General features: G+C 42.7%; 4 protein-coding genes and 1 long non-coding RNA gene across 5 annotated transcripts; 2 read left to right on the top strand and 3 right to left on the bottom strand.

Annotated features, from left to right (window-relative positions):
• Nucleotides 1-233: 233 nt before the first annotated feature.
• On the bottom strand, nt 234-4,172 carry wdr54 (WD repeat domain 54). The gene is made up of 10 exons (XM_071526502.1): nt 4,141-4,172; nt 3,502-3,807; nt 2,980-3,042; nt 2,781-2,847; nt 2,412-2,468; nt 2,177-2,304; nt 1,973-2,073; nt 1,517-1,679; nt 1,170-1,244; nt 234-948 (listed from the first exon to the last, which is right to left on the bottom strand). The coding sequence occupies exons 2-10, from the start codon at nt 3,724-3,726 to the stop codon at nt 817-819; spliced, it is 1,011 nt and encodes a 336-aa protein (XP_071382603.1). The 5' UTR covers nt 3,727-3,807; nt 4,141-4,172; the 3' UTR covers nt 234-816.
• Nucleotides 4,173-5,562: 1,390 nt separating this feature from the next.
• LOC139649974 (uncharacterized protein C2orf81 homolog) lies at nt 5,563-7,843 on the top strand. The gene is made up of 4 exons (XM_071526494.1): nt 5,563-5,802; nt 6,011-6,217; nt 6,992-7,135; nt 7,325-7,843. The coding sequence occupies exons 1-4, from the start codon at nt 5,563-5,565 to the stop codon at nt 7,841-7,843; spliced, it is 1,110 nt and encodes a 369-aa protein (XP_071382595.1).
• A 711-nt stretch (nt 7,844-8,554) lies between these two features.
• Nucleotides 8,555-24,810, top strand: nol6 (nucleolar protein 6 (RNA-associated)). The gene is made up of 26 exons (XM_071526490.1): nt 8,555-8,676; nt 9,198-9,410; nt 9,569-9,685; nt 9,816-9,995; nt 10,154-10,322; nt 10,424-10,558; nt 10,843-11,006; nt 11,540-11,660; nt 11,785-11,843; nt 11,963-12,064; nt 12,167-12,282; nt 12,590-12,767; nt 13,688-13,810; nt 14,330-14,478; nt 17,360-17,435; nt 17,577-17,717; nt 17,964-18,081; nt 18,658-18,812; nt 19,016-19,179; nt 19,453-19,605; nt 19,753-19,850; nt 20,024-20,148; nt 22,817-22,906; nt 23,057-23,257; nt 24,166-24,267; nt 24,409-24,810. The coding sequence occupies exons 1-26, from the start codon at nt 8,638-8,640 to the stop codon at nt 24,556-24,558; spliced, it is 3,438 nt and encodes a 1,145-aa protein (XP_071382591.1). The 5' UTR covers nt 8,555-8,637; the 3' UTR covers nt 24,559-24,810.
• LOC139649972 (zinc finger BED domain-containing protein 4-like) lies at nt 14,535-17,349 on the bottom strand. The gene is made up of 2 exons (XM_071526491.1): nt 15,645-17,349; nt 14,535-15,479 (listed from the first exon to the last, which is right to left on the bottom strand). Exons 1-2 carry the CDS (start codon nt 17,127-17,129, stop codon nt 14,931-14,933), a joined length of 2,034 nt encoding a protein of 677 aa, XP_071382592.1. The 5' UTR covers nt 17,130-17,349; the 3' UTR covers nt 14,535-14,930.
• Nucleotides 20,811-24,505, bottom strand: LOC139649981 (uncharacterized). The gene is made up of 3 exons (XR_011695632.1): nt 24,369-24,505; nt 21,130-21,214; nt 20,811-20,852 (listed from the first exon to the last, which is right to left on the bottom strand). It is a non-coding gene; the product is annotated as an uncharacterized lncRNA (long non-coding RNA).
• Nucleotides 24,811-25,931: the final 1,121 nt, after the last annotated feature.

Genomic DNA, 25,931 nt, shown 5'->3' with positions numbered 1-25,931 from the left:
TCACTCTCATCGCCCTCCAGCAGGCAGACCATATTGGAGCCTTCCTCAAAATATTTAACCCAGGGCCCCATCTAGTGGTGAATCTGTGAAGTGCAAAATTCAAAACAGACAGAACAGACTTCTTCAATAAATAAATGCTTATTTGTACAGTTGTTTGATAGTTGCAACACAATATCTCATGAATGAATAATGGAATGTTTTATTACTTTTTGATTTACATTCACATATGTGTAAACATTTATACTTAGAATGATTTAAAGAGACACTTTATACATTGTTCTGTTATAAACAATAAGTGTCCATATTATGCTCTCTTCAACACTACACATAGTGTAATTGTCTGCCACTGGCCCACTATTAGCACACCCATCTATAGTTAACACGGAAGCAATGTGTCAATGTGTCAACAACAAAATCATTTTGTCCAAAGCAGAGAGCTCAAAATAGAGAGATGAGTATTCATGCCACATTTGCTATCTTTATATTGCAGCAACATTTTGACAACATAATCAAGATACAGAACAAATTAACATTCATGATAAACAATTTCTAAACTGTTTTTCACCAGCCTATACTCATGATCAACAAAAGACAGAATCCTCATCTGCTTCTAACCTTTGTAGATGCAGTCATAGAAATGCCATGAAATAGCACTTCTCCCAAAGACATTATGCTGTCTTTGTAGAATCTGAGCAGGACCCTAACCTGCCCAATCTGGACTCTAATGGTCTCTCAGGGTCACATTATTTTCACAGAAACACTCATACATACCTACTTCACACTCATTCACTCATCAGCCTCGGTGAAGGCAATGTCCTACGTCTGTGTGTAGCGGATGATCTCACTCAGGTCGTAGCCTGTCACTGCAAAGGCATAGCCATCGCCGTCGCAGAACTTGGCCCCGCAGATCTGAGTGTCTGTCACACACTCATTGTACATATGGGCAATCTAGGAGGAAGTGAGACAACACACACTCAGGGTCTCTTTAGGAGATAGAGAACAACGATTTTGAAGCACTTAGGGCAGGTTTAACCCTAATATGACATATCAAACCTACTGGGGAACAACAAAGTTTATGCTTTGGTTATGGACTTCCTTGCTAGGGAAACCAGTCTTGAATACATTCTTTTTTTTCAGACTTTGCATTGTGTTAAAAGTTAATTGGTTACCTCCACACTGTTGGTCTCTGGGGTCATGGTCAGGTGCCATACTCTCACTAGAGAGTCCTCAGCAGCAGACAGAAGCTAAAGAACATAAGGACAGGGTCACACAAAAATAAATAGACTCATATGAGAGTGTTGCATAGTTACCTGAACTTGCTTTCAGGCTAAATACGTAGAATAGAATAATTCAACTACAGTATCTCATCATCTTTGTCTTGGAAAACTATAATTTAATTTTCATTATTAGCTGAGCTTTACACTGCACGTCAATTTTTTTTTTTTTTTTTTAAATACATGGTCAATAAAGAAGAACATGTCCCCCCTTTCTCCTCCCTTTGGTCTGTGCAGCTCACCAGTCCAGAAAAAGGAGCAATGTCCAGAGAGTAGATCCAGCGAGCGTGGGCGCTGACCTCAGCATGCAGAATCCCCGTCACAGCCTCATAGAGACGGATCTGGCCCGTGCCGTAACCTGCCACTACCGTGCCTTTCCACAACTTCACAGAAGAACAGCTCATACTGAGGGGGCGCGAAGAAGATGGCGGATCATCATCACGAGGGAATAAAGCAGAGCAGAAGGACGAGAATGGACAGTGGATTAAATGTAAAAGAAACAATGGTAACGAGAAGGGAAGAGGAGGACAGAGGAGAGGAGCATGGAGGAGAGTAGATAGGAGACAAGGATGTGTAGAGTAAATACTTTTATTATACTATGGTTTGATAATGATTAAGCACTTTCAAACTCTGTAGCTCAATATGAAATTCTAGACCAAATATGACTCCACAATGATGCACTGAAACAGACTTCTTACTCAAAGCCGGGGATCTTGTTGAGCAGCTGAAATTCCTCCCCAGACTTCCACACACACAGGTTGCCGGCATCATCTGCACTGACCAGGTCAGCTATGCACTCCTGAGGGGAGGGAGAGACAGAGAGGGAGAGCGACATGTAGTTTCTGATGGATAAAACAGGACACACACACACACACACACACACACACACACACACACCATACCTGGCTTCCGGAGCATTCTGAGGCCATGTCAGTGATGGACTCTTTGTGCTCCTCCAGGACCTCAGACAGGGTGATATTACTGCCTTTACTGGGAATGTCAAACACTAGTATCGCACCAGATGACACGCCTAAAGAGAGAGAGAGAGAGACAAATAGACTGAGTATGTGTTTGCTAGGTCTTTGTAAATGTATTGATCCAAGTTGCCAAAACACACATATTTCACTCAATACTCACCCACACATATATATTTCTCTCGCACTGCTGCTATCCCTCGGGCAAACACAGCCTGAGCTGGGACACACATAAACTCTGTCAGTACAGTACATGTGGTATCAAACTGTACACATACACCAACAACAGGCACTGTCGGGCATGGTCAAATGGAGGCAGTCACATGAATACATTTCTTTCACACACAAATGCAAATGACTGCACACAGATGTACGTGCAGGCAATAGTGAACACATATGCACATAAGAACACATGCATGCATACACTGAGCTAATAGGAGAAGTCAGTCTTTGAGTGATTAACTATGCGGCAAATCTACAGTTTATATGGGATTTATGTCAGGGTTTGACAAGTTTAAGCTTAAGGGTTTACCTGTAGGGGTTTCCGGGGTATCCAATGCATGCCAGTACACCATGATGGAGCCGTCAGACTCATACATCTGAAACAAGAGTGTTACATGAAGAAAAGAGGCTACACACACACACACACATACACACACATACACACACACACACACACACACACACAGACACAGACACACACACACACACACACACACAAACAAACTCACCTGGATGCCCTTCTGAGAGGTCAGCACCAAGAGATCACGAGAGGGCAGAACACACCAGGCTGCCTGTTAGAAGAAACCAAAGGCTTATGATTTAGCCAACTGCATACATGTCAGAGCATTAGACACACTAAAATAATGAAACAACCAAGAAATCACCCTTTCTATCAGAGAAATAACCTATTGAAAACTCTAGTTCCCAAACTTTTTTCAAAAAGATGCATTAGACATATTTTGTAGATTTGTGTTGTTAAATTTGACTGATTTGACAGAATTGTAAACTCATCTATACCGTAGGTGGGGAGGTAATAGTGGGAATAGTATACATTTTCTAATTGTGTTAACCTCTATTGATTTAATAAATATGAAATTAAACTGTAATTTTGTAGCAACCCCAGGTTCCTTGGTGGGCCACACTTGGGAGCCACAGCTGTAGTGATCTTGTTCCATCTGCTCTCCTAGGTAATACAGCTAAAACACATACAAACACATTGCAAATAGCATGAAGTTGCACTGTGGTCTGACCTGCATGATGAGTGAGGTGCTAGTGGCGACATTAGGCTCCTTGGACTGCAGCTGGCGGTGGGAGTAGTTGAGGCCGTCCCAGGACGCGCTGACCATGTTGACTACATTAGCATGGACCACCGTGAAGTAGGTGAGGCTTCGCGGGGCGATGCGCAGCACGCTGAGGTTGTTGTACAGGGCCGACGCGCTGTTTTTGATCTGGATGCTCTTTTCTTTGTGATACATCGTGCAATCCTCTCTTATCACTTCAGTTTATTGAAAATGGGAAGGGTGGCCTGATGTCAGTCTGGAGGGGAAGTAAAGACACTGAGACAGACAGACAACAACCACAGCGGTGAGACAGTGCCACAATTTATGGCGTTACGTTAGCATTTTCACTGAAAACACAATTCAAGACCTATGTGGCAGCAACTGGTAGCAAGCACATAGCTACATTAGCGTTAAGCTAACCTAAAGATAACGCTGCCTAACGGAAGACAACGACATTGTTGTTTAACACATTTTATATAATCTTGCTTCAGATTAACAAGTCACTATGTAAGCATTAATTATATTAGCGTTATCATGTTCAGTCATGACAGACAATGTTAACATTAACTAACTTCTTTTCTAGATATCATTAGCAAGGAGATTAGCTACCTCCGCGTCCTCCGCAGCCATAGAGACAGCTCCACCTCTGCGTACTACGTCACGGATTCTTGCGTGCCCTAAAGGTTTGCGTATTCAGTTGCTTAGCAACCCCTCTACAGACAGAGGATGCAGAAAAGCGAGAGCGATAAATATTGCTTAGGGCTCCTTTTCAGGTCTTATTCGTAAAAGGTAAGCCATAAAGGGAAGAGTTGTTGTCGTATTGTGATACATTTCATCACGTTAGCCATATGTACTTTAGCCGTGGTTGGACCTTTAGTAATTATAAGATTGGTCTGCTCTCGGTGGGCGTTTTTCCTGGTTTTGCCTTACTTGGAGACTTAACGTAAAGTAACTTAGCGTGTTGCTGCCTGAACGTTAGTCATGTAGAATTATGCAGTAAGTTTCATTCTTTGTAGAGGGTGAAGCAGAAGTTACGTTACATTATAAGTTACAACAAATTTCTTTGGTCATCTCATGAGTTAATTCCTCAGAAAATCCTCAACTGCATGAACCACCAGCACGCTCGTTTTAGAATAGACGTGTACCAGTACACGGGATCCGATGTTACCATGCCTTTTTTTAACTAGGGTGGGCGCCTAAGGTAAGGCAAGGCGGAATGTTAGAGAGGGTATGTCATGGGGGTTATCAAGTAGAGACCTTGCACCACAGATGTCTCATTGCATTATTTTTTTTTTCACAGTTCATGCATTAGGCCCATGACAGCTCCACAAGGCTCAACAGTGAATTTTGTCATCCCAGAACCACCTCTCACTAAATCTGCTCTCAGCACTGATGAGACCTACACTCACCTACTACACTGACACTAAACCTACATTTAGGCTTACACTTAGCCCGTAGTTATTTGCTCAATAATTTCAAACCTCATCATCAATCTCTACAACAACATATTAATTGGACAGCTGCACCAGGCTTGAAGTGGCCCTCATAGCAGTTGAAACACCGACTAGTGTACCAATAATCAGATAATCCACAACAGTAAACCAACAATCATGAGCTAAAGGGACAGCTTGAAAAAGCCCAGTCAGGAGTTTTTGGCCCCTTTCCCTAGATCCCTAGTAATAAAGAAGTTGTGAACTCTAATATGGAACTCTAACATGGAAATGGAATTCCTGTCATATTTAATTCAAAGTGCTATAATTTTATATAAAATTTCCCATGGAGAAATGATAACTTTCTCACTCAGCTTTGAACGCAACCACCAGAGTGTGCCATGTTGACCTTCACTCCCCATAGCAACAAGCCACAAGGGTAATGTCAGTAGAGTGGTGAACGATATATATAGTTCAGTGATAGGGACGGATAAAATGCTGTTCTTCAGTTCGAGCTCAGTGAACATGTCAAACTACATTCTGATGAGTGTTCAGTTTCTGTAATGTTTTTTCTTCCATTTCCACCAGCCTCTGAACCAAGATGTCCCGCTCTGCAGCTAAGTCCCGTGCTGACAAGGGTGGGCGCAGGCCATCTGCTCAAGCAATCACTCCTCGACCTCAGGACCTGGATGTGGAGGAGATTATCCCCGGTCGCCTCACTCAGGCCCAGTGGATGGACATGTTGAGGGAGGAGGATGCAGAGGAGACAGTGGGAGAGATCATGGAGGAGCTGCTGAGCCAGGTCATGGAGGGATGTTTCAAGGCGTACATTCAGAGACAGGTGAAACTGAGAAGGAAAACACACTCTTCATTTTAATTTTACTGTTCACATTACTGATTGACACTCATTGTGTATTAAAATCATTTAGAGGGCAAATGGAGAGAACATTATCATTTATGTTGCACTGTTTTCACTTGAGGGGAGTTTAAGTTCTACCAGAGATGACATGTATATGACATCCCCGTTGTTGCCCATCTCTCTCCTCTAGCTGGTACCCTTCTCCACATCCTGGGCCAAGGACTGCCTGGTTCAGGTTCTGGAGTGGCAATTCCTCCACCGAGACGAAGGAGAAGGACCAGAGGAGGCCTCCAGAACAGAAGACTCAGAGCCTCTGCCAGCAACTGCAGACTCCTGGGCTCAAGGATGTGTGCCTGTTATAAACACTACACCTCCACCTCATCCCATTCCTCAACAGGTCCTTTTGTTATGTCTCTACTGCAACATGCAGAAAATACCACAAAATGACTTACCAGTATTGGCTTGTACTAGAAGGAAAGCACCAGAGATTTTCATATACACACTTACATTCTAAACCTTTGATCTTTATGGTTTCTGCTCCCATTATAATAATCAGTCCTGCTTGTGAGTTAAAATTCTTCATTGCAAAAAAGAGGCAAAGGATGAATGTACAAAATATTGCTTTAGAATTATAATATTAGCATGGGGACTATTTTCAGCAACATATTGTTTTTTATGGTGGTGTAAAACACCATAGTAATGAGTAATGATTGATATATTCACCATTGTTTTTTTTACAATGATGGAATATGCCTTTCAACCAAGCAGTGTGACGTTAACACGTTGTTGATCCCATTAGGAATGTAAGAGAATCAAAGCAAGAGACTAGTGCCATAAACTATAAGTGTGTATATGAATGTCACTTGTGTTTTTTTCTAGTAGTGCAAACTGATGTTGGCTAAGAGCCAAAAATGAAATAATATCAGTGTTAGCTTTAAATCAAAATTTCAGAAATTCCAGTAGTACTCTAATCCCTGACTAGTACATTTCTGGACTGGGAAAACATTCCACTTGAGAAGCACTAGAAACATTTTTTTTTTTTTTTTAATCAAAAGTGTCTTCATTAGCCAGACTTTGAATGTGCTCTCAAGGTGGCATGATAGCAGCCACATAGAATAGCCTTCTTGGGCTAATGGTGAAAAATCCTTCAACTCTCTTTTGTTTCTTACAGGGGGCTGCAGATGGCCAAGTAGCTGGACGAACGGAGCCAAGAGCCAACCAGCAGTGCCATGTGATGGCCCAAACAAGCAGCTCCACAAAGCAATCTGAAAAGGACAGAAGTCCCAGCGAGCCTGAAGATTACAGGAGCCACAGGGTACTAACCCCTCTCCCCCCACCCAAAGGTGATCGAAAGAAAAGAAGCCAGATTCGCTCACCTCCCAACACTGTGGCAGACAAATTACTGTGGCCGCTGTCCAGTTCAGCAGAAAAAAAGGACAAGGAGAAAGAAGGTGAAAATAGGGTACATTCTATTTGTACTCACAGGTTTGAACCATTATATCAGCATAAGGACTACCGACGCATACCCAGGCTCGATCATGCCTGCCTGCCTCAGCACTGCGTCTCACCTCAGTATGAGATCTTGGATACCAACCACACAAAACCCCACCCCAAGAGACCAAGTAGACTGTCCATACCAGAGCGGAGACTGGACAAACAGCAAACCGAATGGACGGGAAGCTCACTGAAGTCATTAACCAGCTACGTGGATCAGCCAGCCAAGCTTCAAGGGAGAAATGGGGCTGATGTCTGGCTGTCCCTCAGGAAGAAGTCTACTCCCACTGGGCATAAAAGGGAAGGGATTATCCCTTTCTCTGGAAGTCTGAGGCTAGACACAATGGATTTGGTCCAGGGTGTTTCTCTTGTGGATCCCCAGGTTGTCCAACTTAACCCACTCAAATTGAACCGTCCGGCCAAGCCTACCAAGCTGAGGCCGATGCGAAGCGATCCAGCTGTGCCGCTGTTCTCTGTGGAACAGCTTACTACAGGTCCACCACCTCAGGTCACCCCACTAGAACTGTGACCACTGACTATACAATACTGTGATAAATACACTCCATCACTGTATTTAGAGTAGAATGAGCAATAAACTGAAGATGCTTGTACAACAAGGCTACATGAGATGGCGTACATTGTAAGATGTGAAAGAAGACCATACACGTTTTATCATTACTTTTGAAGGACAATATTGTATATATATACTGTATATATATGTGTGTGATTTTCATTTTCTGTTCATTCGTTAGTCCATGCATTTGAAACGCAAAGCTGAGTTACACTGTACATCTATGAAATAAATTGTTAAACAATACATTGCTATTTATTTGATCTTAGCACTTTCAATACTATCTAGTGCTAATACAAAAAAGGAATCTGTGTTTCAATGCCTCCCACACAACTTAAGGTTGATGTTATATGTTTAGAGTGATTTTATACAGTTATCTGATCAACTCCGGTTGTTTTTAAATGTACATTATGAATAAATTTGACTTGACTTTACTTAATTTACTGCATGGACTGAGTTGAACGCATTGATTTAAATAGCAAAAAAACCTCCTTGAGCACAACCATTAAAGTATTTTACTATGGCCACGACTGGCAGACTGCTCATGCAACCTATCTTGCTAAAGTGGACAGGAAGCTCGAGGAGAAGAGAGCCAATCATCATTCATCGGCGCCGCGTCTACACCAATCAGAGAAATGTTTTGCATGGTAGTTTGTCTGACCCTTTGCACATGTGAGAACGCAATGATAGGGAATCAGAATTGATCAAAGTTACAAAATATCGACCACAACCATCTAACGAACAGATTATATATGAAAATGAAAACGACACTTGCCGAGGACGCAGAAGAGGTAAGGACGGCAACATATAATACGACATCTGTGTCAGATTAACTGTTGCTAGCTAGCTAGCTAGCTGTTTAACACACGGACCAGTTTTTACTGCCTCCGACTAATCACATTTATGGGTGACTGGGTGCTTGCTTTGCCCACAAGATGCAATTTAAGTCGGTAACACTTTACGTGTGATTGTGATTGTGATTATTACAAGCAGATTATAAGATCATTAGAAGCATAGATACTTTTGTTACAATCATCAGACAAACATCAGAAAGTCATTTAATTTCACATGCCATTAGCTATGTAGTTGCCCCATAAAGTGTTCATCCCCCTAATTGTTTGCACATTATGTTCATTCTATCATGCTCTAATTATATTAATTGTCATGCACTCACAGTGTGCATACAGTGTAATGGGCTCATGATGCCTTATAGTGCCTCATGAACACCACTTCAAGATAAATGTTAGAGTTAAATCTAACTAAGCTGTTGTTGCCACTAGTTTTTACATGTGTTGGTGTTGTCATTGCACAGATGATGCCGTCAGACTCACCTCAGGATGAGGCGGAAAATGGGGCTCCAGTTAAAGTCAAAAGGAGCAAACCTGAGGAGGCTGGAGGGGAGGAGGAGGTGTTTCGCCCAGTGAAGCTGTCCCGCAGTGATCTGTACAGACCCCCTACAGCAGAAGAGCTCAACCAGCTGAAAGAGGCAGAGAACCTGTTCCACTGCAGCCTGCTCAAAATGCAGGTGAGACATCTGACTTATTAACACAAAACATACTAAATCTATTTTTGTATTCTCTCTCTTTGACTTCTGGAACGGGAAGGTAAAGGAATGGGGTGAAGGAGTAACAATAACCACACAAACATTACTGTAACTGTCCCGTAATCCATCTCCAATAACAGATGGAAGAGTTGCTGAAAGAAGTTGCCCTGAGTGAACGTAGGAAAAAGCAAGTAGATTCTTTCATCCAGACAGTCTCCAACCTGCTCCAGACTGTGCCACAATCCCCAGAAGTTGAGGTATGTAATACTTGGAGTGTCAAAAGTGCTCTAGGGACTATCTAGGACTATCCATTATGCGTTTAGTGAGTTACAAATAAAACTCTAACCACTTGTTGACATTATTTTTTCCATCTCTCCATGTTTCCAGCTAGGTGACTTGTCCTGGCTATCCGGTGCAGTCAAAGTTCCTTTCCTCCTGGTTCCCAAGGCATCCAAGGGCAAGTTCCACATGGCACCTCCCGCCTCTGTTAATCTGATCGGCAGCTTCCCTCTGGGCACCTGCACTAAGCCACGCATCACGGTGGACCTGGCTGTCACAATCCCTGCTGTAAGTCATCCATCCTTTTTCCCTCATTTCTCTAATGTAACGTAAACAGCCCTTCAACAGCCTTGAAAGAAATGTGTTATCCTCATGTACGTTATTCATACAGAGATCAGTTCATATGAGACACTGATAATCTGTGTCTGCTCATGTTTCCCCATCAGGACGTCCTCCACCCTAAGGATGTTCTGAACCAGAGGTATCCCAGGAAAAGGGCTCTCTACCTGGCAGGCCTGGCTCAGCATCTCACTTCCTCCTCTGAAATTGGAGCCATGCGTTATTCCTGTCTCCATGGCAACCGACTCAGGCCCCTTCTGCTGCTGACCCCTCCAGGTATTTACTTGTTCTTTTACAGCATATTGTGAAATAACATTTAGTATTTTGCGTGGTTATGGGAGTGTTTATGAGATGACTTGGCATATCCCCTCCTTCAGGTAAAGACTCCTCCAGCTTTACCGTACGTGTTCATGCCTGTCCCCCTCCTGGGTTCTTCAAGCCTAGCCGCTTCCACCCCCAGAGGAATAACATCCGGACAGAGTGGTACACGGGCCTGCAGGCCTCTCAGCCCGGTAAGAGCCGTAATTTGGCAAAGTTCAAAAGACTTCAAAAGGCTAGTTCTAATAAGCTATTATCTTATTTATCAATAGCAATTATTTTAGCATCCATGAACAATCACAAACCAGTTTACCCATACTTCTCTCAGAAGGTGGGTGCTTGTATATTCAGTGCCACACTGTTGCTTTCTCGTCAGCAGTTGAATTGAAGTATCACTCATCATTGTCCCCTCAACATTTGTTTTGCAGGGGAATCAGTTTCTAACCAGACAGATTTGTGTCCCTGTTTGTTTTTATAGAGAGCAGTGAACCTCCCACTCCCCACTACAACAGCTCTGTTCTGGGGGATCTGCTGCCCAGGGCTCACCTCCAGTTTCTATCTGCTGTCAGCTCCCAGTGCTCAGCCTTTGCTGACGGAGTGGCCTTGCTCAAAGTCTGGCTCCGACAAAGAGAGCTCGACCAGGTAAGACGCATGTAATGGATCTCTCTCTTATCAATAATCTCCCTTTTCAACTGACAGAATGTTATGTTAACATTATGGGTACAACATGGAGGCATACATGGTGCCAAGTGTGTTACATGTTCTTTGAACACTCCCAATAGGGAAGCACACCCTGAAAACAAAGATTGCTCGTCAAGTTAATTCATGTTTTTATAGAGCCAGCTCAAAAACCTGTACAGACCTGACGTTTCAACCAAAGTCTTCCTCAGGGGTTTGTTCCCCAGCACATTGCGTGTGTACATGGAAGTATTATATTATTATTATGGGGTGTGGATTATCGGGTATTATTATCGGGTTATTATCTATTGGGAGTGTTCATTGCTACTGTTTGGTTTGTTTTTTCAAAAGGTTTTCTCTTGATTGCAAGGATCCTCTACATTATGTTATAGGTGTACTCTGGATAGTTTTTTACAGCGTATTCAGTTGTCTTTTCACACTATACCTCTTTCTCTTTATTTACCTCATCTCTGTATCCCTTTCTCAATTTCCTGTAGGGCACTGGTTGTTTTAATGGCTTCCTGGCTTCAATGCTGTTGGCCTATCTCCTGACCACTCACAGAGTCAGTAACAGCATGACAGCCTATCAGTTGCTTCGAAACAGCCTGAACTTCCTGGGTGAGTTGTCAGTCCACAAAAGCATATAAAGGATTGATGCCACAGTTGGACTTAGCTTTGCTCATTTGCTTACAGTTGTTATCACTGTGTTGTGTTCTTATCCATCCCTCAATCAAACCCTCAGCCTCCACGGACCTGACAGTGAATGGGATTACCCTCGCCAAAGATCCTGACTCTACAGCTGTGAGTGCTATAGGTCCAATCCAAAACCTTTTGATATAGTTTGTCCACACCACCTCTTCCCTCCCAGAAACAAATGTATTGTTCTTGTCCCTCTTTCTCTAATCTTTTTCCCCCTGCAGCCCGCTCTTGCCGAGTTCCAGGGTGCTTTCCAGGTCGTGTTTGTTGATCCCTCTGGACACCTCAACATGTGTGCCGATATGACAGCTTGCACCTACAAACAGGTACACGCTGTAAAATGGTGTTCAAACAAGATCGATTTTCATTGGGGGTTGTTTCAGCAACAGGTCTTCTGATTGGTTGACGGTATTCAAATGGGTTCTCAGGTGCAGCATGAGGCGTCTCTGTCGATGCAGTTCTGGGACGACCCTACGGTGGACGGGTTCCACGCTCTCCTGATGACCCCCAAACCCATGATAAGGACAAGCGACCACATCTTCCAGTATGGCTCTGTTTGATTATGTCTAATAGCTAACACCCCAAGTCACAATTAACTTCCATTGCTCTATTGTCCAGGGGTATGTCACACTCAGCCTCAGCCCATGACAGAGTTACCTTCTCCTTTCTGTGTCCAGTCCTAAAGATACATCTGCTCCATTCAAGACACCTTCTCATACATATTAGTCACACTCCTTCCATGTCAGTTGACATGGAAACTGCGTTAGTTTTCCTTTCACGGTCTCTGCTTCCCTTTCCTGTCCTCTTGTGCTTTCATCAATTCTGTTTTGCGCTCTTTGTCTCTCGCTCAGGCTATGTGAGCTGGTCAAGCTTCAGTCCAGCTGTAAGAAACTCAACCTCCTCAGTGAGCTGATGGACCACAGTGGAAACTACGTCCACACCGCGCTCCCTTTCATTCTGTCACTCCTTCAGCGAGGGCTGGGCGAAAGGATCCGCCTCCTCACCCACTCCCTCTCTCCTGACCCGGAGGTGAGTAACATTCTCCGTGCAGGTATTATTCTGACCCGTGTCTGACTTATTTAACTGGCAGGAAAAGTACACTGCTTTTTGAGTGCTTCAGTTCGTAATTTATAGATGTCTATTTTTACTAGGTCCCGATTTGGAAAAAGCACTAATACTACTACTACTAATAATGATAATCTTTATTTATATATCACTTTTCAAAATGGTTAAAAAAAATGGAGTAAAAAACAACAGTAAAAAAAAGCAATGAAAGTAAAGCACAAAACGTAAAAGTGAGGACAAAAATACATAATCATTACATAAAAACAGGTCTATAAAAATGAGTTCATGTTTTGAGTTCATGTTTTGTGATTTGTTTTGTTTTATTTGTCTAGTTTTGTCTTTGGTAAAAAAATGTTTTGTGTTTTGTTTTGTTTTATTTGTCTGTTTGTATGTTTGTTTGTGTGTTGTCATGGATGGTTGCCGCTCTTGTTTTATTACTATATGCACTTGATTGCTTGAACTATCAATGCTATCTTGCTTTATTAATATATGCACTGACTTTCTTTGTACTTGTCCCTTACAAATAAACAAATAAACTAAACTAACTAAACTTCCAAATAGTGTTTTAAAAGATGATAGATTTAGCCAGCCTAAGCTCCTTAGGTATAGAGTTTCCAGTATGCCAACCTAATTATTATAGACTAGTTCAGCTAATTATTATTGATTAGTAGAAACATAAAAAAAATTATAGTCATTAATGCATTTCACAATTAAATGATGCAATTTTAAAACTTTTTAAATGTATCTATTAATCATAATTAAACACTGAACTAGTCTATAATAATGAAGTTGGCACACGAGAAGCTCTATACTCATGTAGATATTAATTACAGTCTCTATAAACGATTGAATTTGGTGAACTTGCATGTTTTGTGTCGTGACAGTGGTCGGTGGAGAGCGAAGCCCCAAAGCACAAAGCCCAACCTCCTCTCTCCTTCGGTCTGATCTTAAGGCCGGAGCTAGCAGCCTCTGTCCTGGAGAGAGGCCCACCTGCAGACGGCCCCAAGGTACCATCACCTGTCTTTCTCTCCTCTGTGTGTGTGGATGTGGTCTTCTTTTTCCTATGATGTTGTAGCTACCATCAGTGAGGTCAGTCAAGTGTCAAGACACTTCACTCTACTATACCAGTGTCCTATCAAAGGGCTAGAAAGCACTAGCACATTTGCTTTAGTGTCTACTTAATAAAAGGACGTTTAAGTTTTGTTATTGTAAAAAGTAAACTCGAATATGAATCTTGAATTTTCATACATCTCAGTCCTTTTCTTGCATTCAGAAAGAACTGCTCTGTGTACTCTGTTTTTGACTAGGCATATCAAGATATAAGGAAAAGTCTGCTTTTTCTGAATACTATTGAGAAAGCATTTCTACTTATACATTTTTTTTTTCAAATGTGCCATGGGACTGTATAGAATTTGTACTTGATTTTTAAACTGGTTTCTTTTTGTGTTGTTTCCTTTTCAGTTACACATATATTACCATGTGTAGGCAGTGTGGCATTAATAATGATGATATTATGCTTCTGCTAGGCAGCTGAGTTTCGCCAGCTGTGGGGCTCTCGCTCTGAGCTGCGTCGCTTCCAGGACGGGGCCATTACTGAGGCTGTGCTGTGGAAGGGAGAGACTACCTGCGAAAAACGCCTGGTGCCCAGAGAGATCATTACTCACCTGCTACAGCTGTATGTATTTTATCTGGGTGCACTATATTGAGAGAAGAAACAGGCATAATATGGATACTGGTATTTATATAATGGTTAGTTTTAGCCAAGCAATCTGATTGGTCAGTTGATTGATTCTATCTGTGTTGATAATACCCATATGTGAACTACAGTGGTAACAAAGGAGCAAGCTGGTGATCTTTCCTTTAGTTTTCTTTTTGTTTCCTCCCGGGTTTTTTTCTCAGAAGTAGACTATTGTGAAGACATTTTTTCAGAAAGTCTTGGTAACAGCCATCAGCCATCCAATTAACCTATTTTTAATTAGACCATAGCTGAGGTTAGAAGTTACTCGGTGTAATGTTGTAAAATAGGTTTAGGTGCAGCGTAGTAGTGTATACAAGTATAGCTCTGATCAGTACTGACAGCAGGTACAGGAAGGCTATTTACATCTGCCTCATGTAGGGCTGGGCAAGCTACACATTTTTGTTCAGAAAGATCATCATATCAGCATGCTCTGGGCTCAGTCTTGTACGCATTCTTGCAAACGTTTGTCCAGCTGCTGAGAATAAAGAAGGCACTGATACCCCAGGTATGCATAGATAGTGCCTTGCCAAAGGTGCCAGACAGGGGAATCTCTGGCCATTGACCCTCCACCAGTCAAGAGGGTTTATGTCCAATGAGGGAGAAATGTCTCTCAAATAGTAATCTACCTGAGCCTCAGAGTCAGTAGCATAGGAGGAACTGTAGTTGTCTCCGAGGAGTAACATCATGGTGTTTTTGGTGTCGCCTCCCTTTTGCGGTGGCATAGCCACCTGGCTAACAGCAGGCGTCACCAGTGTCTCCTCCTTTTCAACCTTAGCGCCCACAATAGTAGTAATCACATCTGTTTTTGAAACCATTTCATGCAGTTTCACTTTTGCAGCCAGTCTCCCCGTTGGCGTCAGGAAGCTGAGATGTTTGTGACGAGGATCCAGCATAGAGGCAATCAGAGCCGGTTTGGAGGCTAGGTCATTTGAGTCAACCTGTGGACAGTAAATTAAATGACAGTTATATTAAGAGTTGAGCCTGTAGGTAGGATGCAGGATCATCAGCATGGATCCTCTTGTTTATCAACAGATACTCTACTAATATCATAGCCAAATATATTTAAGAGCCCAAATTGAAAGTCAGCGTTAGTTTATGCCTACCTCCATGCATTTTCGCAATGACTCCCGGACTTTGAACTTGAACTCGGAGACTTGTTCGACGTCATGCTCTTTTGCCACAAGGTGAGTCTGAAGAAGGCTGAATGTGATGGGGTAGATGTTTGAGATGGACACTTCTGTTTCAGCAGACATGACTGTTGTTGCCCATTTCAGAGTTGCCAGTACAGGTGTGAAGTTTTCTATTATTTGCCAATAATCATCTTCAATCTCAAGGGTCTGGGCTTCCTGTCGGTTGGTGACCATGCGGTCAGACAGTACAGCTTTAATTGCCCACCGTTGTTCCAGTAGCCGTTCAAACATGTCGCAGATAGTGTCCCATCTGGCTTTGCTCGACTGGATCAGCTTGTGCTGTGGCAGTAGCATTTGAGCTTGCTTGAGCTCCAGGGCCATGCTCGCTAGTGAGTTGTTGTTGAAGTGCTTGACTAGTTTCCCAGCCGCAACGACAACACTGAGCAGATCATCACTCAGCCCATCATTGAAAGCCAACTGCAAAGTACTGGCAAAGCAGTTAACAGAGTCCCAGGTGACACGGGAACATGCACGGACCGGCAAGATGCTCTGTGTGTTATTATGAACGCAAGCAGTCACTTTCCCGGCGATTCCCCAGGTCTCCACTGTGTCAAGCAGTTTTTCTGTGAAGTTGTCTGTAGTAGCGTGACCATCTGATATCCTGTGTGTCTGCAGTACAGCTGACTCCCCCTGCCAGTCCTCAGTTATGAAGGAACAGGAAACTGTAAGGTACCTCTCAGCAGGCAGTGCGGTCCAGCAGTCAGTGGTGAGAGCCACCATCTCCACTGAACCCAGCCGCGCTCTGAGCGCGTCCACCTTGTCTTGAAAATGGGCTTCAATACTCTGTGTAATATCGGCCGCTGGTGGCGTTTTATAATTACGCACAATGTAACTCAGTAGTTCACGGAAGCCATCACCATCAACCATGCTGATGGGAAGCAAGTCCTTCTCTATCATCCTACAGATAAGTCCGGTCACCTCTGTATGTGATATCTCATCAACTTGTGTTTTGTCATCATCCGGCGCAGCGTTTAGATGCTTGTTTTTGATGTGATACATCATGTTGGTGGTGCTGCTCATGTATTTCAACTTCGTATTGCATATTGTGCAGTGGACCTCGTTGTCCACTTTGACGAAAACGTCCCACACAGAGCTGCGCCTCGGCCGCTTCTTCTCCCTGCTTTCAGCGCCTGGTTCAGTGGTGCTGGAAGCTGCCAGTGAGCTCTCTGGGGCCTCTGGCTGAGCTGCACTCTCCTCCAGGATACTCTGAACTTGAGAGGCCGGCAGTTTTTCATCCCGCGGCGGTGTCGTGGACGCTTGGTGCTTGGCAACGTGGTGAATCATTGTGGTGGTGCCCCCGCAGTATTTCAACTTAGCGTCACACTTGATGCAGCGGACAAAGTCCCCCGTTTGTTCAAAGGAGTCCCACACAGAGCTCCGTCTCCTACCCCGCTTCATGTTTTCTGTAGCGGGTCTCGTTCCTCAGTCAGACCAGGGAATGTTTTTAACGTTAGCAAGCTAGCTAACGTTAGCACAGAGCGATGACAACAGAAGACTCTTTGGGGCAATAAAAACCGAATTGCAGCCCGTTTCACCGCGGCCCATGCCCGGACAGAAAACGGCAGTGAATTAAGTCAATTTGTGTACAGTCTTGCGTTATTTTTAATATGTTTATTCTTTTCTACCAGGCATGCAGATATCCCCGATTCTTCTGTAAGATACGTTGGGGCGATGGTGGATGACGTTGTAAAAATGGGACGCGAGGTAAATATTTGTCAGTTGCCGGTGTTGACCAAAAGGGGGTGTCAGTGTTATGTTTCACTGTCCTATACAATGGTGGATTTTACACATGTAAAAAGTATAAGTGTGTGTATACATGTGTTTAATGAGTGTTTTGCCCTTCAGGTGCCTAGCACTGGAGAGGAGGAGAGTCTGAAGGTGGTTCAGTCTTATGATGACCTGAGCAGGAAGCTGTGGCAGCTGGAGGGTCTGCCTCTCTCCATCACCTCAGTGCAAGGAGCCCACCCGGCACTCAGATACACACAGGTAAAACCCCCTGTTCTTTTTTTCAGATAATTCTTTTGGCCGTTTTTTGTCTTTTTAATTGGAGAGTTGAAAGTGGAGAGAGATAGGAAAAACTGGGGTGGAGAGAGAGGGGGATGACATGTGAAAAAGGTCCTGGGCCAGATTCGAACCCAGGACATCGCAGTTGCTATATGATGTTGGACCATAATTTCAGTTTAATGCATTTTCTGACATTGACATTCTGACATTCAACTTTGCCCTGTGTAGGTGTTTCCCCCTGTACCACTGAAGCTGGACTACTCATTCTTCGACAGAGAAAAGACTGCCCGGTCACTGGTGCCAAAGGCAGGCAAACCCTGCCCTGCCTACATCACCCCTATCACCGGTAAGTGCTTCATCCTTTGGCAGCATATTTAATATGCACTTGTGTGTTTTCTATCCTTGGGACTAATAAGGAAGTTGTTCAGGCTTGTTTTTACCAGTTGGAAAAATATATCTAAAATTAAGTCATTTCAGCCTTGGAGAAAATTATTTATGCCTGTATTTAATCTAATATCGACTCTTCTACCTCTCTGTATTCTGGCCTCAGCCATTAATCTCTTTATCATCTGCAACTAGATTTTAATGCAGCAACTAGGCTTTTTAACTAATAATGCAGTTGTTTACTGCTGATTCCCACTCCATGGGAGAATATTTACCTCAACTTTTTTCCTCTCCTTCAGCTAGTCACCAAAAGTATCCCAAGTATGTGTGTGGTCAGTTGTGCTCGCTATCTCTGCACAAGCTTGTCTCATTTTCTGATGCCCTCTGGCTAATGCAACCACAACGGGGGGGGGGGCTGATTCATGTCTTCCAAGCAGGAAACTACACCCACTTTAAAAGGAGCTCACCTAGCCAAAGACATTTAGCTTTACAAACTCTCACACTGTATACCAATATACTTGTAACCCTCCTGTTGTAGTGATCTGTCACATGGAGGGCAGTGGGAAGTGGCCTCATGACCGCATCGCCATCCGCCACATCCGAGCTGCCTTCCACATCAGCCTGGGACAGCTGCTCAGTAAGCACCACCACTACACCTGCAGGCCCTGCCCCACACACCTGGACGTCTGGAAGGTATATTTCTGCATGTGTGTGTGTGTAAATGTATGCACACTTGCCTGTGCACATGATTGTGATGGAGATAACATGAAACAAGTTTTTGGCATCTCAGTAGAAGCTTGTAGCATGTCAGCACAAGTTCATGGCACAGCATTATTTTTTTCATTGAAGTTGATATGTATTCACCTTTATTTATGTGCCCCTGTGTGTGTATCCAGGACGGCTTGGCGTTCCGCATCCAGGTAGCGTACCATCGTGAGCCCCAGGTGCTGAGGGAGACTGTGAATGCTGAGGGTCTGTTGGTTGTCAGGGACAACGAGGAGGCTCAGGCTCTGGAGATGGCTACCATACACAGGCCTCTACTGACCAGCACATTACATGGGTACGGTTAACACAGCAACACAAAATTATATCTGTGTGTGTGTGTGTGTGTGTGTGAGCAAGCATGAGTGTCGCACAGTTCCCACTGGTTATGTAATTTCTGGAATATTCACTTTCATCTCGTTAACCTTTTGTCCTACTTTCCCCTTATCCACCACTTTATTTATTTGTCACTTTCTTCTTTATTTTACTTACCACTTTTCCTGCATCGTTCACTTCCTCGCTCATTTTGCTTCTTCGTTCATATGTTTCGTCTCTGTGTTGTGCTTGACAGGCTCCAGCAGCAGCACCCGTGTTTCGGGGCAGTGTGTCGCCTGGCCAAGCGTTGGCTGGGGGCCCAGCTCTTTAGCGAAGACATTCCAGAGGACACGGCAGACCTGCTGGTGGCGTCGCTCTTCCTGCAGCCTGCACCCTTCACTCCTCCTGGGTAACTAATCTATCAGTCCCACTTTTCTAGTAATCTCTCCACCCCATCTGTCTCATCGGTCCATATGAATTTCTTTCACCTCGCTTTGTTCTTTCAGTAGGTCATGCGAATGAGTTTTTACTAGTGCTCTTTCTCTGCCTTCCTCAGTTCTCCTCAGGTGGGCTTCCTTCGCTTCCTCCATCTGCTCTCTTCCTTTGACTGGAGGAACAACCCCCTGGTAGTCAACCTCAACAACCAGCTCACAGGCGAGTACACGCACACGCACACATACACGCACATTTTCTCTCTGTGTCACACAAACAAACGTAGACCCCATTCTGTATACACTCCAGAAATGCTTTAACATCCTGCTCCTATGTATCATAGTTTCAGTGGCAAGTTTAATTGTTGTTACCCCCTTCCTGTCTGTCACATGTAGCTGCGGACTACACAGAGATCAAGAATGACTTCATGGCCTCCAGGGAGTCCCTGCCTGTCATGTTCGTAGCCACACCAAAAGACAAGAAGCTGTCTCTGTGGACCAAGCAAGCACCTAGCGTACAGGTCAGGGGGCACAGACACACACACACACCCAGCATTGATATTCCTGAGAAATGAGGCAAAACACATTTAATTGTGTAGCAGCCAGCACTAGATTCAAAACATGGTGACTATTACAGTTGGTTGTCAAATAGAAAAGATAAATAAAAAAGGGGGCACAATGGAATACTTCATAACAGTGCAATCAAAGTACGTCACAAGCATTATCAAAGATGTTTTCACTGTTACACTGTTGTTGTTTTTTTGGTTTGTTAGACATGACTATGTACACAGAGTAGAGAGAGAGAGGAAGAGAGAGAGAGAGAGCATCACAAACAACGGTGTAGAAAAGAATTGCATGTTCTTGGAAGGGAGCAGTCACACAGTTTTCCGATCCTGGAGCCTTTCCTCAGTGCACACTGGTCTCCTGGGTCACACTGCAGGGACATGCACCATGTTATGGTCTGTTATTGGATAACGATGAATGATGGCCTAGCCTTAGACTTGCCTTTTTACAGCAAATAGTTTACTATTGTTGACAGAGTAAACACAAGCTGCCACATCTCTTTTGAAAGATATTAACTCAATGAGGTTAACTGGTTTTATGTAGCTGTTAGTTGATTTAAAATAAATGCATCACTTACCATAGGCAGATAACTATGCTTTTTCCCAAGGACTGGAAACTGGTTGTTCTTCAGCCTTTCCAAAACCCCATGTAAATCACTGATCTGGAAATATTAAATGCTCTGTATTATCTAAATAATTATAAAATTACCACCAGAATACCAGATTATAATTAGCAGATCATTAATCTGGGAATACTACATGTCATTTATTATATAAACAATTATAAAATCACCACCAAATTATTATACCTTCAACACTGATCCTATAATTTTGACTTTTATTTTGTGTAGAGAAATTATTGAAATCTGACCAGTGTTTACATCAATAATTATTGCAACAACCTAAAGCAGTATTTATGTTTTTGCAGACCAAACTCACCAGTTGCTTTTCATTGCTGTCCTCTGTCGAAGTAAAATAAGTTAAATATCTTGTTTTGAAGTCCTCTGGTTGCATGACACCAAAGCTGTGAAAGAGTCCAGCAGCACACAGTAGTGTATGAAAAAGGTAGACGCGCCAGCTTCCCATGGTGCTTAGCTGACCCAGATAAGCTTCCTGTCCTTTGCTCTCCCACCTCAGTCCCCCCTCGGTAACACTGAGCCTCTCTCGTGACCCAGCATCTCCCTTTATAATGATCATGGAGGGCCGGAACTCAGTACTTTGTGACGTCCTGACAGAGGCGTCATCATGGGCTAAGGTCATCATGTCTGACAAGAATGTTTGTCATGACTTTCACTGTACTTGTACTACTTATAGATTATAAATTCCAAGGCAACAAGGGCACATTTTAAGAAAAGACTACTTCAAGGCCTTAGAGGTCCTAAAGAGACAGATGTTTTGATTCATAACTGAATGTTTAAGAAAGTATGTTTATAGGTTATAGTCTAGTTCATCTGTCTAGCTATTGCACTAGCAAGAAAGAGTATGTGTCATTGGGTCAAAACATTCAATAAAATGGGTTCAAGGAACAGTTAATTTTGAAAGACAAGAGAGCAGTTCAGTGGGAAGAGTGTGACTTATAACATTTAAGTGTTGTTTTATCAAAAAGGTAACCGAAGACTTTCAATAATTCTCACTCATTCTAACTCTGTTTCATTCTCAAAACGCTGAAGAAGCAAGGTTCTTCCATGACACCACTGTTATGTAATGCAGTGAATCATGCTTTTCAAACAGCTTGTCCTTGTCCTCATGTCCATGTAATTCAAGGTCACACAAGAGGAGAGGCCAGATAGTGCAAAAAGGATGAATGTAGAGAAGATGCAGCGGACAGTTGTCATTGTGATAGGTTTACTCCAGAACACTGCATCCACCCAACACACTCCACAAACAGGCTGATGCAGCTGCCTCACTGAGTCATAATTAGTGACATATACCCTGTGCTTCCATCCAGCTATCAAGCGAATTATAAGTCAACTTATGTAATGTTGCAAAAAACAATATTAGGTGCTCTTCCATCAGCTGGGTTGAAGCAAATAAATAGGCTTCCTGAACATAGAAAATAGCAATGTAAAAAAAAAAGTGAAAAATGAGGGGAAAAAGTGGAAAGATTCTTTCAAGAATTGATAGAAGTATTGGGCAAGTTGTTATTGTCTTTTGGTGTAACGTTGGTCATATTTCATGCGGCCAGATGATGAAAACAAAGAAATGCACTTGGTGGTATTCTAATGCACCAACTAATAGTCATACAACCACAACAGTCACCTAAATATGACATAAGACAGTTCTAGGAGGCCGTGGTGGATAAATATTTCACAACTGTTGTGCAGGGTGATTGAGTGATTCATCAAGCCAATTGGCTAAGCCTACATCATTATTTATTCAACAAATGGATTTCCATCAGTATTTTAAGTTCTTGATTCACAAAAAAACATTTCTACCTCAAGCAATGTTTTTTAGCGATATTTAGGAAAAAGGTTTCCATTCAGGTTTTCTGATTCAGTGCATCATAATTCAGCTACAATTACTTGGATGTTAACCCAGCTGCTGTTATTGTTAAGAGAGCATTTAAGAACAGAACAGGAAACCTGCATTTTTCAACCATCAAATGTCATATTGTGTGTGTGTTCAGATGCTGCAGCGCGTGGTGATGTTGGCTGCAGAGAGCCTTAAGGCTCTGGAGCCTCAGCTGATGGATGGCAACCAGACACAAGACGTCAGGGTCCGTAAAACACACACACACTTGCATGCTCAAGCACTCATTTACTCACCACTCCACTCTGCTCATGATAACACTATCTGAATGAATGACTGTTAGATTTAGCATGTATTGTTTCATCATTGTGATTCAGATGTCTGTGTGTGTGTGCAGGTGGCCATGCGTCCTCCACTGGACGCCTACGATGTGTTGATTCACCTGAACCCCAAGCAGGTTCCCCTGCTCAGCCAGGCGGTGGACCCTCCTGCTGCCACCTTCAGCAGGGGCGTCATGTCTGGCAGCGTGGCCCAGTCTGGAGGGGCGCTGCCCGTCATAGACTACAGCCCTGTGTCCCTCTACCTGGCAGAGCTCAGGGTGAGTCTTGCTAAACTCTGTCTGTGCGTGTTAACTTGTCTTTATTGGCTTAATGGCGAGGAACAAGGCAGTTTCACTTCATGGTAAAAGGACGGGTTGGTGTTAGAGGTGTGCCATATTGTATCGTTCACGATGATACCGGTATCATTTTTAATATGATAAAAAAATTCATTTAAGACTTCAAACAGCTTATTAAAAAGCTGGACCCTACTATTTATATTTTATACAGAATCTGAATCTTACTCTGAGTTACTGTTGTTGTTTACAAACTAAAGAACTGAGAGATAATTTTTGTTTAGTTTTTACTGAATATTTGAAGGAAAACTGTTATGTTTATGCTGACATATAAAACTATAACACTTATTTTGTTGCAATTGTATGTTCTTGAAATTAATAATAAAATATTTTTCAGTATTTTGTCATATCGTCAAGAATATCGTTATCGCAGAAATACCCTGAAATATCGTGATATTGTTTTAGGGCCACATCACCCACCCTAGTTGGTGTTTATTTGACCTAGCCATGCCAGTCAAATTGATTATTTTATGCCCCCCGAAAAAATGTGAATAATCTTGCTTTTGAAGTTCAACAACCTTGTAACTATACTATCACTATCCTATCCAAGAGTCAAAAACTGTCCCAATTTTCAAGAGCAAACTCTAAACTGATCTTAACAGCTTGTCCTTCACACCCCTTGTTATGTGTTTTAAAAGGAAATAAACTTAAATAGCCAACTCCATATGGCTTTCTGATGTAATTGTGGGGAAGATGTTTTATGATGCTTTGGAAAAGACGCCACAGATGCCACTTCCAACTTAGAGGCGTGGCTCTTGGCTATGCAGCACTACTACAAAATGGATTTTGTCATCTTGTGTGATCTACTTCTACACCACTTCTACTATTTTCAGGAGGCGTTCGGAGACCTGGCCCTTTTCTTCTGTGATCCTTATGGCGGCACAGTGATTGCAGTTTTATGGAAGCCAAAGGCCTTCAGCCCAGTGCCATTCAAGGTAAGGGCTTAAGTCACAGATGTCTTGATTATAAAAACATCAGTATAGGACTGTTGGATGAAATGGACAGCTAACATTTTGCCCTCTGTTGCCACACCCACCACACTGACCCGCTCTTCCCTCTCTTTCCTCGGCACACAGACGTCGCAGATGTTTGCTCGGCATGTGCAGGTGACTGGAGAAGAAGCTCATACTGTTCCCAATGTAGAGGCTATACTGGAGGACTTCCGGGTCATGGGGAAGGGATTGGTCAAATCAGTGGAGGCCAGGACAGAGAAATGGGCATTTTAGACAACACAAACACACACATGCACCACTTTCAATGGATGTATTATAGATAGTCTGTGTTTCAGCATTTGACATTTCCACCACCACCAAACTACTGTTTTTCTATGATAAATCAAAACAACAAGTACAATGGAAACATGAGCTTTGTATGTCTTGTTAACAATATTATGGATTGGTCATTTGTAGAAGACTAGCCATATGTTTGCTTTTGGTAGAGCTGTACCATGTCTAATAAAGGCATATCAACTCTTTTAATTTTTCTTTGGTTCCTCTGTCTGTCCAACAATCCATCCATCCATCTATCCATCAGTGATGTTTGGTGTAATTGTAATTGTATCACTGGATACAACATGACTAGTGCTAAGTGCTATGTGATAACAGCATGCCATTTAGCTATTTAACTCACACCGTAGTATAAATGGACTTTTTTTCTTCTTTTTTTTTTTAGCTCATTCAAACTATCATACCAAACCAATGTACCATGTACCTATTTTTTTTTATTGTATTTATATATCAAGATCACATTACCTCCTGGAAAATGGAAAATCCTTAGTGGTGACTTCATTGTGAACCAGGCGGCGTACATAAAAACTCCAACAACCAACAAAACCGTCACAGACAGCCCCTCTCATCAAATATAACTGTCTTTCTTTCCCTAACTTACATCCTATTAGTTTACATTTTTGAATGATCCTTCCGATGTTTTTCTGCAAGAAGAGGGAGGTAGTTGTCCTCATCAGGCCTGGACATGCCAGTCAATTGGCTTTGGAAAAATCAGACCAAAATGTTGAGGAACAAAAGGTTTCCTTGGAAAAGGGGAAGGTTTTCTCTGCCATCTTTTCAGTTCAGAGGAAAATTGTGAAACGATTTTAGAGGCTTGGCATTGAGTTATCTGATCAAGTTTCATTAAGATATCATTTCTTATCACAAAAACCTTTGACGAAACTGGGAAAGGTAGGCAAGGGATCACTGATTATTTCCATAGCCTGTGATACTATAAACAGAATAAGACTAACTATACTAGATGTGACATTGTTTCAAGGGATAAAAGCTTAAACTATATAATGCAGTCGGCAACGCATATAAAGTCTGCAGAATAATGGCTGGAAGCATCATATTCCTCTTAGCTGTTGTGTTGAGCCTTACTTGACACCATCATATCTCCTTTGTTCAGTGTCATTCTCATCACTAGTCACTACAAGGCTACAATGTCTTATAATCCTGGCTGTTTGATCAGAATTGTGTCCTGTAAGCATCTCTCTCTTTATCAGTTCAATACGGGAAATGTAGAGGAACACAAGGCCTAGGCAGTTTTATACTCCATTAAACCACAAACATCAATACCACGTTCAGTTCAAGCCCTGAAAACATGACTC

This window comes from Centroberyx affinis, unplaced genomic scaffold, assembly GCF_046629955.1.
Source record: "Centroberyx affinis isolate AG114_WGS23_722 - 3 ecotype Tasmania unplaced genomic scaffold, CSIRO-AGI_Caff_v1 ptg001415l_1, whole genome shotgun sequence".
NCBI classification, from domain to species: Eukaryota; Metazoa; Chordata; class Actinopteri; order Beryciformes; family Berycidae; genus Centroberyx; species Centroberyx affinis.
Note: the sequence above shows the minus strand (reverse complement) of the source record. Positions and strands in the feature narration are given on the sequence as shown.